We start from the raw sequence: 12,365 nt of genomic DNA, 5'->3' as shown, positions 1-12,365 counted from the left end.
TTTAATTAAGATGTTTTACTTGCCTTACGCAGATTGGTTCACTCCTTAACCAGTCAGTCTATATGATACACTTTCTAAATTAGATGGTTTGAGTTTTGACTATTGTATTGCTTCACCATCCTATCTCTCTGCTAATCGGACAGTCCATATTGCATGGTACTAAAATTAAATTTTAAAACCTTAAAAAGGCCTAATACAAGAACTTTACATGTTTGAACCTTCACCCAGCCCCATAAGTATACATCATTCCGACAGCCAATTTAGGATTTTAAGCCTTCCTCTAAACTTGACTAAGAAAATAAGCGAGAAGAAATGTCTAGATACTTTTGGACTCGATAAGCATTTGCCACTCAATGAATGAAATTCAGTGTGCTCCTAGCTGCAGTAGGTGCTTCCATGCACCACGACATTCTTTCGGTGAATGCTAGGGTTGTCTCAATACGAATATTATATTACAAAAGTGTTAGGTTTCTGAGTAAGAGACCTAACTTTTTTCGCAACACCCAATCACGCTAAAACAAATAAACAAGAGAAAACAAAAGAATAGTATGAATTTCACCGTATATTCACTGTAACTATAAAACGAAATACAATAATGGGAGCCTAATCCTCCTCAAACAAGGTCCAAGACCTGTTTACAAAACGTAAGAAATGGCTAGCTACTCAATAGAATCACAGAAGGTTTATTTATACTCTATTGCTCCCCCTAGCAACCTAACAAACTTTCCCACCCTTTTTATTCATTCTCTACCGTTCAATATTATCAACCTTATACCGTTCACTCCATCCCCCTTGCAGCCACCGAACGATATTAGTATAAACATCGTTCGATGCTTCACTCCTTCCTCCCTTGCAACCACCGTTCGATATTAGTGTAGATACCGTTTGTCTCCTTCACTCTTATTCCCCTATTATTCGGACTCTTCTTCCCATTCCCTTACCGTTCGGTACTCTTCTTCCTTCTCCTCTCCTAGACTTTCCAACTCCTAACAATAAGTGACAAGAATCAGAAAATTTGGAAAGCACTAGTCAACTTATGCAAATGCTATAGTAAGTGGATTCATACATGCATAAGTCAACAGAAGGAGCACCAGAATTTATCATTGGAAAAAAGGGCGACCTTTTCATTCGACCAACCAAAGCAACCTGCAGAGTGTTGTCCAAACAACAAATTTTGAAAAAGGCCACTGTTTCTCAAACCATGAGATGAAATTGTAGCATGATGATCACATTGCGAAGAGTGTAAAGACTGACAGAACTATTCTATATCTACATCTTTGTGAGGTTTTTTAGGAGGTAGGGGAGGTTCATAATGATTAGTTAGAATAAACTTCTGCCACATAATTTTGTTACAATGGACAAGTATGAGGTAATATTCATCCTAAAATCACCTACTTAACCAACAAAACCTTTGTCTATATAGCCAGACACATCCGCGTCTCCATGCAATTTTAAGAATTTAGTTCTCAGTCTTCAAAATTAATAGTATACAATGAATATATATATATATATATACAAGGGCAACTTCAAAAGAACTTGCAAATCAATTAAAGCAAGGGACCAAATGATCATGTGTAATGCTTCTATCCTTGTCACTATTGTACTGTCTCTTCATATTTATATTGGCTCAGGCTGGATTTGCTCGAAGTCAAAAACTTCAAACATCAGACGCCTCACATCACGTTTACCATAAACAGCGTATGAAAGCCCGTGAAGGGCCTGTTGAACAGCCGTATTGACTGGGTATTTCAGTCTATAGCTGCGCTGATATGCGTCTTGAACCTCTTCGGAATATATAATAAAGTGGTGGAGATTTTTATACCTCAAATATCTTCCACAAAACTTGTTCATAAGAAACCTCCGGTGCTTATTTTGTAACCATGACCCTGGAGCATCTAAATGCTTCATCAACAATCTTTCAGCCATTACCAAATCCTGTAAAAATTCCCAAAAAGACAAATTATACGGTATGCAACGCAAAGACACGAGAAAATTTTAGTTTATGATATAAAGAGTTTCATTTCGATCAAATACTAATACCGTGAAAAGAAAGATTAGTACCTGAATCTTTTGGCCAAGGTATTCTAATCTCTCGTAGCAAAATCGAGGATGATCAAATTTGTACTTTGATGGGTGCAAGAAACATAGCTGTGATTCAACAAGAAATTCAACAGCATTAACGGGTAATTTGGGAACCTTAAGCTGATCTAGGAAGATTCTTGGGAGATTTAAGAAAGTTGTAAAATCCATTGAATATTTCTTAACTAAACTTCATTTTAATAATGCTCAATATTTAGATGGGTTTGATACGATCTTCAATTTAATGAGGCGAACTCTGCGTAGACAAACCAAAAACAGTGGCCAAATTAAAAAATAAATAAAACAGATAAAAACGATGGAAATGATTCACGCAGCAATAATTCATTATCAATTAATTATGATGTACCAATACTTCAGTACTGGTAATTCTTTTTCTATTTACTTCTGAATTACCACAGAATCACTGGCAAGTACCACAGCAGGTTAAATAACAGTCCCACCACTCCAGACAACTTTAATTGTCATTGAACAACCTCATGGCCTTTGTAATATGAATATTGAACCCAAGGATGGGACAATGGAAGAATGAATGGTTATTTATTTATTCAGAGGTGCATGAAAAGATATCCCCAACCCTCGGAAGTCAAGTCAATGTTTATGTAATAGTCAGATCTGGGAAAATTAAAATCAGAATGAGAAGCAATAATAGAGATACCTGCAAACCAAGATCAAGCTCTATGTTCCTGGCTTTAGTAATTTCTGGAATTCTATCTGTCATTTTTAGTGGATATCCAAGGACTCGCATAATTTGCGGTTTGCAATCATAATCCCATATATTTCCTCTAAACCGATGCATGCCTGGAGGAACACAAGCTCTGAAGAGCCGTGGATGTGCAAACAAGGCATCTGCAGGAGGCTGAATGCAGAGCAGTAAACATCATTGCTGTTCTCCAAATAATAACATAGTGCCAATTACATTGAACATCAGGGTTTTGCATGCACAACTGACAAAAGAGCAGAGAAACAATTTTGAATTTATTATGAAGCAAGATTAGGTTTGGCAAACACAGTTCAAAATATTTAGTTGCTTTTGTGGTAGCTCTTTTAAAATAAATAATACTGTGCCAGAAGATTGTAGAACATGCCTTGTACGCAACCATATCCTGCCAGCTTATCTTGCCTTCAAACTCGGCAGATACATGATCTATATCTTCAAGTTGCCTACGCAATTTGGGCTGGCATTCCTCAGCATCTGGATCCATTCCAAAGACTTCAAAGAGAACACGATATACTTCTGGCATACCAAAACAGAGATAGATTGCTCCAAACAAAGCCCAAAACACAGACCTGCCATGATAATAGCAAACAACAAAACCATATGTTAGAATATTTACTAAGTCTACTTGTTAGTGTAGTCAGTAGGACTAAAATAGGGGGTAGTGTGTTGGGTTATCTCTAATCATTGTACCTAGCAGTCTAGGACAGTGACTTGACCTTCTATCTCTCTATTGTATCAACTCTTTATCTATATAAATAACAGAACATGAGAGGTGTCTTTCAAGCCCTCAAGAACATATTTTTATCTCAAGTTGGTATCAGAGCAGGTTCATCCTGCTCTGGTTTCTGTCCTAAAGTGGTCCACCAGCATTGTCATTGTTGTTTGCATATGTCTGGTACCCATTGCCGCCGTCCGCGGTTGTCTTGCCACTGTCTGCAGTTGTCAACTGCAGTTTGAAGCTCTTCAACTTGGTTCTCTGCCATCTCGCATCTGTCCGCCACCGTCCGCTGCCGTCCGCCGCCACTGTTTCGTTCGGCGACCACTGGATCTGGTTTGCCTCTTCACGCGACGACCAACCCCACCGGTGCCGGCGTCTGATTCTTCCCCACGTGCTGCTTCTTTGTGCGTTGCAAACAAGCACGTGCAGCTCACGCGCCGCCCTCTGGCCGCCGGAAAGTCACCGCGACACCTCCATAGTCGTCGCCTGGACCTCCTCTCTCTGCTCTGCCCCTCAAAACCCTGCTTCAGTGAGGTCCAGAAGCTCCCCTTGAAGAAAACCCTAAGAAACCCCTAGGGTTTTCTAGTTCCTCTCGGTTTTCTGGCTCCTTTCTGGTTCCTCTCCTTTTTTTATCAACAATGGCGTCTGGAAGTGTTCTTTCTTTCTCTGGAAGTCCCTCAATTACTTCCGAAAAGCTAAACGGAAAGAATTACCTCTCTTGGTCTGCTGCCGTGGAAATGTGGTTTCTCGGTCAAGGACATTATGACCACCTTGAGCAGGATGGAAGCCAAGTAGTTTCTGAAAAAGCTGAACAATGGAAACTAGCAGATTTCCAATTGTGTGCCCTATTGTGGCAATTTGTGGAACCCCGACTTTTGATATCTCTTAGAGCCTTCAAAACATGTCACTCTTTTTGGAAGAAAGCTCAAAGCATTTATGCTAATGATATTCAACGTCTCTATGATACAGCAAACAAGCTTGTATGTCTCAAAATGACAGACCATGATATGGTCTCCTTCATGACTGAAGCCCAAGCAGCTGTGGAAGAGTTGAGAATGTTCTTGGAAGTGGAATCTTCGGAAGACATCAAGAAGAAGCTTGACAAGTATTATATGGTGATGATCCTCCGTGCTTTACACCCTGATTTGAATCATATCAGAGATCAACTTCTAACAAGTCATGAAGTCCCTTCCTTGGAAGCCTTGACCACACGTCTTCTTCGTGTTCTAGTGCCTCAATCTCAGGAAGCTCCTGAAACAATGGAACAATCTGTCATGGTTGCTACGCGGGGAAGAGGAGGATGGGGCACTAAAGGAGGAGGACGTCCACAGTGCACTTACTGTAAAAGGATAGGTCACACCCAAGAAAACTGCTACTCCTTGCATGGTTTTCCTTCAAAAACAACCAATATCTCTAAGGCTGAAACTCCCACTTCCAACTTCAAGTTCACTGAGGAAGAGTATCAAGAGTATCTGCGATTAAAGTCTAACAGCTTGGCGCAATCATCTCAATCCCCAAGTACATCCACAACTTGCATTTCTCAATCCATGGAAGGTCAAAATTCATGGGTAATTGACTCGGGTGCTTCTGATCACATCTCTGGTAATATCTCATTGTTCTCAACCCTTTCCCTCCAAGAAAAATCCCATTTCATTACTCTTGCAAATGGCTCTAAAACTTGTTCAAAGGGAGTCGGTCAAGTCTCCATGTCTCCCTCTCTAACTCTGAAATTTGTTCTTTTTGTCCCTAATTGTCCATTCAATTTAATTTCCTTAAGTCAGTTAACCAAAATGTTACATTGTTCAATAACTCTCAATTCAAAATCTTTTGTTATACAGGAGCGTGGCTCGGGGAGACAAATTGGAGAAGGATATGAAGCTGGAGGTTTATACCATTTTGGATCTCGTCCACGGGTATCCTGTGTTGCAGCTCTTCCCCCTAAAGTGTTACATGACCGATTTGTCCACCCTCACTTGTCAAAGTTAAAAAAGATGTGTCTTGAACTTAGTGGTCTTCAGACTTTAGAATGTGAGTCTTGTCAACTAGGAAAACATGTTAGATCTGTCTTTCCTAAAAAGTCTCAATCAATGTGTAATTCTAGTTTTTCTATTATTCATTCAGATGTCTGGGGACCTAGTCGCGTCTCTTCTTTTGGTTTTAGGTACTTTGTTACCTTTATTGATGAGTATTCTAGATGTACTTGGGTTTATCTAATGAAAGATCGCTCTGAATTGTTACCCATCTTCACATCCTTTTTGAATGAAATCAAGAACCAATTTGGTCAAGTGATTAAAATCTTAAGAAGTGATAATGCTAAAGAGTATTTCTCATCCAATTTTTCTGCAATCCTTAGCTCCCATGGTATTTTGCATCAGTCCACTTGTCCTCATACACCCCAGCAAAAATGGTATAGCCGAAAGAAAAAATAGACACTTAGTTGAAACTGCTCGTACCCTTTTGCTTGGTGCCCATATACCTGTCCATCACCGGGGATGCCATCTTAACCGCCTGTTTTCTTATTAATAGGATGCCCTCCTCCTCTCTCAATAATAAAGTCCCTTTCTCCATTCTCTTTCCCAATGATCCTCTCTTTCACACCCCTCCTCGAGTTTTTGGTTGTGTATGTTTTGTTCACGACATGTCTCCGGGGCTAGACAAGCTCTCCGCTCGTGCGATCAAATGTGTCTTTTTGGGCTATTCTCGGCTTCAAAAAGGGTACCGGTGTTACTCTCCTGAAACCAAGAAGTACTACATGTCTGCCAATGTTACATTCTTTGAACAGACATCTTTCCTCTCTCCATCTGTTCAAGATGTCCATATCCTCCAACAGGTCCTTCCTCTTCCAGTAATTGAGTCCAATATCTCTAATGTCACTGTCAATCCAAGTCATGCTCAAGGTCCTCCTGAACCTTCCTCTCCACATATTGATATCTTCCGACACAGTACCCCGATGGGTAGTCCTCATCTAGAAAATGGTGGATCTCCTCCTTCAGATTCTTCTCCCTCATCACCTCCTGCCACGCCTCCTAGTGAATATGATTCTGGTTGGCCCATTGCTCTCAGAAAAGGTACTCGTTCCACTCGAAACCCTCATCCCTTTTATCCTCAGTGTCCTCTGTGGTTATACCCAAAAATGTGAAAGAAGCACTTGATCATCCTGGATGGCGACAAGCCATGATTGCTGAAATGCAGGCTCTTGACCACAGTAATACTTGGGAGCTTGTGCCACTTCCCCCGGGCAAAAAGGCTGTTGGTTGTCGATGGGTCTTTGCAATTAATGTTGGCCCTAATGGTGACAGTGATCGGCTCAAAGCCCGGCTAGTTGCAAAAGGGTACACTCAGGTGTATGGCCTTGATTATTGTGACACATTTTCTCCCGTGGCCAAGATGACTACCATTCGTCTGTTCTTTGCAATGGCAGCAATTCATCATTGGCCACTTCATCAATTGGATATCAAGAATGCATTTCTCCATGGTGATCTTGGGGAGGAAGTTTATATGGAGCAACCTCCTGGGTTTGTTGCTCAGGGGAGTCTGGTATGGTTTGCAAATTGCACCGATCTCTATATGGGCTCAAGCAATCACCATGTGCTTGGTTTGGAAAATTCAGCTCCATTGTTCAGAAATTTGGGCTAAAACGCAGTGAAGCAGATCATTCAGTCTTTTATTATCACTCATCTCTCGGGAAATGTGTTTACTTAATTGTATATGTTGATGATATCGTTATTACAGGGAATGATACTGCTGGAATATCTCAATTGAAGGAGTACTTGTGTAGACATTTCCAAACCAAGGATCTTGGAAGCCTCAAATACTTCTTAGGCATTGAAGTAGCTCAGTCAAAAGATGGAGTTGTAATCTCCCAAAGGATGTATGCTCTGGATATTTTGCAAGAAAGAGGCATGATTGATTGCAGACCGATTGAGAGTCCCATGGACCCAAATCAAAAATTAACAACAGAAGGTGAGTTATTCTTCGACCCGGAGAGATATAGGAGGCTAGTTGGAAAACTAATCTATCTCACTATTACAAGGCCAGATCTATCTTTTGCTGTTGGGGTGGTTAGTCAGTTCATGCAAGCTCCATGTGTTGGCCATTGGAATGCTATCATTCGCATTCTAAGGTATCTAAAAAAGGCTCCCGGGCAAGGGCTGTTATATGAAGAAAAAGGAAGCCTTCAGGTATCAGGATATTGTGATGCCGATTGGGCAGGTTCTCTTATTGATAGACGATCTACTACTGGATATTGTGTTTTCCTTGGAGGAAACATTATCTCATGGAAAAGTAAGAAACAGAATGTAGTGGCTCGATCAATAGCGGAAGCTGAATATAGGGCAATGGCGTCACTAACATGTGAACTTATATGGGTGAAACAGTTCCTTCAAGAGCTTAGCTTCTGTGACATCCAGAGTATGAAGATGTATTGTGATAACCAAGCTGCTCTTCACATTGCAACAAATCCAGTGTTTCACGAGAGGATTAAGCATATAGAAATTGATTGTCATTTTGTTCGGGAAAAGTTATTGTCAAAAGAAATATGTACCGATTTTGTTGGATCAAATGACCAACTCGTAGATGTGTTGACTAAGTCATTAAGGGGACCTCGGATCGAGTTTATTTGTGCCAAGCTTGGTACATACAATCTGTATGCTCCAACTTGAGGGAGAGTGTTAGAATAATTACTAAGTCTACTTGTTAGTGTAGTCAGTAGGACTAAAATACGGGGTAGTGTGTTGGGTTATCTCTAATCATTGTACCTAGCAGTCTAGGACAGTGACTTGACCTTCTATCTCTCTATTGTATCAACTCTTTATCTATATAAATAACAGAACACGAGAGGTGTCTTTCAAGCCCTCAAGAACATATTTTTATCTCAAGTCCATGCATTCAAGAAACATACTATTGCCAGACAGATGTTTCATTGATTAAGGTCGTTCTACAGTTAATGGATTAAAATAGCAAAAGAATATCCTCATGAGTTGCTAATGAGCAAATTTGTCTTCTCTTTCATAGATTTCCCTTTAACAGTATGCAACTCATTTAATTATTACAATTTATGAATGAACAGCTTGGTCTCCAAAGGAAGCTAGCATCAAAAGCAAAGGTCATTGTTCCCACAAACTCAGCCCATATCATGGAAGATTAGGCACATGGAGAAACACAATGCTGAGCTAGAGAGCAGGCCCAACATACAAACATATATGTCCAAATTTTGCAGGCAGGTTTTTGGTTAGAAGAAAAAATAACACCAACGAAATTTTCAAATCCAAATCCCTTACTGTTTTGAAGAATAAGGTTTTATTACTCATTTGATCACTATACTTACAAAAAATTTCCCCTATAGCCCCTATAGTTGAAATATTATCTTTATGTCCTTACACATACCAGTTTTAGACCCTTTTAGTACGACAAGGATTAAAAGAGATTAAAAATGATATAGATTATATAAGGATTAAAAGAAAACTTGTTAAGCATAAGGAATAGTGAGAAAGGTTTTGTATCTAAAAGAACCAAATAATAACTTTATACCGTGAGAAGGAAAGGTGGGGGCATTACTAAAAATTCAGTGTTAATATAATTAAGCAATCCAGTTTAGCCAGTCAGGTGATTCCAACCAAACATATCGATGTTCGTGTGCCAACAGCCCAACAGCTCCACATCGTCAAGGTTTTTCGGCCTTCCACAACCTAACTCACAACTACCGCTGGTGCATCAGCCGCATTCATATACATGGATTGTGAGAAAACGGTGACTGCATTCTAAAACCTTCCCTAACAGTAACACATGACAGAGGACCTCCCCTGTAATGAAGCCGTGCTTGCATTTTCTAAAATATATATTCCTTGAAAACGAGCATATCGTATTGTAAAGAAGCTACAACTACAATTCCTATCATGGACGACCATCAATTGCATTGTTAAAGTGTCACTCTCCTAAACAGATCCTAAAATTAGATTATATAAATAATCACTCAAGTATTAGAAACTATGCTATGTAGTCCTCAAATAATGAAAAATTCTTCAAATTAGTCCTTAAAACATTAGTGAAATATATCAACATAAGAACCAAACCGATGGATATTCAATACTTTAAGAACTATCAATATAATTCATCACTTTATTTACTTAGGAGAGCGAGTGACATACTTGACAAAAATTATAATTGATGTTCTTTCTAATGTAAAAACATGAAGCAAGTTCAAATAAAAGCTAGAAAAACGACAGTAAACAAAAACAGCTAGCATCGTCACAATCATCAGAAAAGGGAAGCACGTTGATTGTACAGAAGAGTAACAAACAAGACACAAAAAGAGGTTCTTACTTTACAGTTGCCTCCCTTTCCTTCCGGACCAACTTATCCATATCATCATATGGGAACACCAAATTGTGCAAGCTCGAAGCTTTAATCCACTTGGGCATGTTCCTCTTCCCGATCAGCCCAAAAACACGCTCCCTGATGGAGGCAGGCGATTCCCTCGGATACCTCTGCAAGAAAAACTCGGCGAAGGCCAGCTCCAGCACGTACTGCCCCAGAAAGAAGAGTCTGGAGTGGCCATACCGCACGTGCCGCACCTTGCTCCTCTGAGTCGACTCGTGCTGAAACGCCAGGTACAAAAGCGTGTCAAGCTCTCTGGCGGGGTTGTTATCGTCGCCGAGCGTGTGGGAGGGCTCCAGCGGGTACCCTAGCGCCTGCTTCACTTCAAGCAGGTGCTGCTCGATCCACGCCATGTCCCCGTGGTTGAGCTGAGTAAAGGGTAGGCACGAGCTCAACAAGGGGAAGGATTTAAGGGAGAGTTGAGGGCTATTGAGCAACCTGTTGGCCAATCTTTTGTTGTCTAGTGGGCGCGTGAGGATGAGATTCCGCGGGGGCGTTCGTGGGGTTCGGCGGTAGGGTCGCTTGCGCTCCGCTAGCTCTTGGAGGAGGCGCTGGGGACTGTTCTTGGGAAGCTCCTCTTGCGGCGGGTCTATGGCCACCGCCGAAATGCGGAGCGGAAGAAGTTGAGGGGGTGGGGTTTTGGGGAAGATTTGAATTTGGAGTGCAATGGGAGTGAGTGAGGAGGAGAAGGAGAAGGTGCGGGAGAGCGTGAGGGAAGAAGAAAGCTCCATTGATGTGGTGAAATGCGATTCAGTGGTGGGCGAAGGTGAGGTGTAAACATTAGAATGAAGGTGTGGGTTCCGATAACATGGATTGATAGATTGATTAAACGGGTTCTGGGTTCGTGTTGATGCAGGGTTTTGGGATTCCAGGATGTAACTAATGGTTGGATTAGAGACAACGTGTCACTGTATATTTATTTATTATAATTTTTTCATTATAATCTCATTTAAAAATATTTGTTTTCCTATATATAAGGAATATTATTCTTATTTCTTGTCTTTATTTTCAAAAAATTACTTTTTATTTTTAATTTGTTAATAATTAAGAATCCGTTTTATATTATTATTTTAGTTTTTTTTCTAATTAACTGTTATAAATGAAAATTTGAAATTATTAATGAAAACAGTTATTTGTTTATTGGGATTTATGAATTTGATAAAAAAACTCAATTGATCATTCAAAAGTAAAAGAAAATAAAAAACATTTTTCTTTAATTTGGTCTGTTTTTCTATAACACTTTTAGACAAAATATTTTATAATTTTCAAACAAATGTATTTTCAGCTTCAATTTTTTTTTTAGTTTTCACATAAGATAAGAATAAGAAATCATACAAATCTATCTATAATAAATAATACACCTGATAAAGAACATAAATAAAAACTTGTCACAATCACAATTATTAAAATAAAATTCAAAATGAAAATAAAAGAAAAAATTACTTAATAAAACAGAAAAAACTAAATTTATTTGTATTAATATTTTAACGTGTGATTTTATTTAAATTATACTTTAAAATTATTTTTATTTAAGTTTATATTTTAAAATTAAAAATATAAATTATAAAAATATCTACGAATACATATTCATATATATATATATATATATATATATATATATATATATATATATATATATATATATATATATAACAAACAATGTTACCATTCATCTAACCTAATTCATTTATAAAATTTCAGCGAAATCAAATGAATTCATTTCATTTAAATTATTAAGAACATACATTTTAATTCAATAAATCCTAAAAAAATTATAATAACTTATAATTTCAAATACTAAAACAAAAATAAGTACACGTAACTATATAGGTATAAAAATCATGAAATTATAAAAATATTATTAATTGAAAAGTGTATGAGACTCAAATTCGTGAAATGACTACAAGACAGCGAGAAAATATAATTATAAGTTACAACCAAGAGCCTTTGAGAAGGGTGATCTAATATAGCACATAATTAGCATTACCATGAAAAGTGATAAACAAATTCTTTACCAACTGGAAAGGACCCGAGTAGCTGAAGATGTTGACGAGGGCTCTTATTAGCTAGAACCTATATTTAATACTTGGAATGTTATATATTTCAAATTTTATTTGAGCTAGATGCTTGTAAGGGCTGCACACTTGTAACCTATAGTGTACACTTTTCTTACTCGGTCTTCCTTTCTTAAGGAGGATTTTTGATCGAGAAGATTTTAGCGAGGGACTTGACCAATAAAATAAGAGGTTTCATTTATGTACAATTATATTTCATACCATTTTAACTTGGAGAATTTTACCGTCATCTATTAGTTCCTTGTTGGCTACCATGTAGGTCTTAGTTGAACTCATTTATTAGTTTATTGCGGTTACCATGTCGGTCCTAATTGAACTCATTTGTTAGTTTCTTGCTAGCCACCTAGTCGGTCTTAGTTGAACTCATCTCTCAGTTTCC

General features: G+C 38.6%; 1 protein-coding gene across 3 annotated transcripts; it reads right to left on the bottom strand.

Moving 5' to 3' along the window:
- Window positions 1–544: 544 nt before the first annotated feature.
- On the bottom strand, window positions 545–10,768 carry LOC108343283 (ribonuclease III domain-containing protein RNC1, chloroplastic). Of its 3 annotated transcripts, XR_001833480.2 has the most exons (7): window positions 9,858–10,768; window positions 3,186–3,387; window positions 2,756–2,956; window positions 2,062–2,148; window positions 1,823–1,935; window positions 1,067–1,146; window positions 545–986 (listed from the first exon to the last, which is right to left on the bottom strand). XR_001833480.2 is itself a non-coding variant. In XM_017581490.2 (6 exons), the coding sequence occupies exons 1-6, from the start codon at window positions 10,640–10,642 to the stop codon at window positions 971–973; spliced, it is 1,404 nt and encodes a 467-aa protein (XP_017436979.1). In that variant the 5' UTR covers window positions 10,643–10,768; the 3' UTR covers window positions 545–970. The 3 variants fall into 3 exon arrangements, 2 of the variants coding, with proteins under 2 accessions (XP_017436979.1, XP_017436959.1); XM_017581490.2 differs by lacking the exon at window positions 1,067–1,146; XM_017581470.2 differs by lacking the exons at window positions 545–986; window positions 1,067–1,146 and having other exon boundaries at window positions 1,421–1,935; window positions 9,858–10,767.
- Between the last annotated feature and the right edge of the window lie 1,597 nt (window positions 10,769–12,365).

The sequence above is a fragment of the Vigna angularis genome, chromosome 1, assembly GCF_016808095.1.
Source record: "Vigna angularis cultivar LongXiaoDou No.4 chromosome 1, ASM1680809v1, whole genome shotgun sequence".
Classification (NCBI taxonomy): domain Eukaryota; kingdom Viridiplantae; phylum Streptophyta; class Magnoliopsida; order Fabales; family Fabaceae; genus Vigna; species Vigna angularis.
Note: the sequence above shows the minus strand (reverse complement) of the source record. Positions and strands in the feature narration are given on the sequence as shown.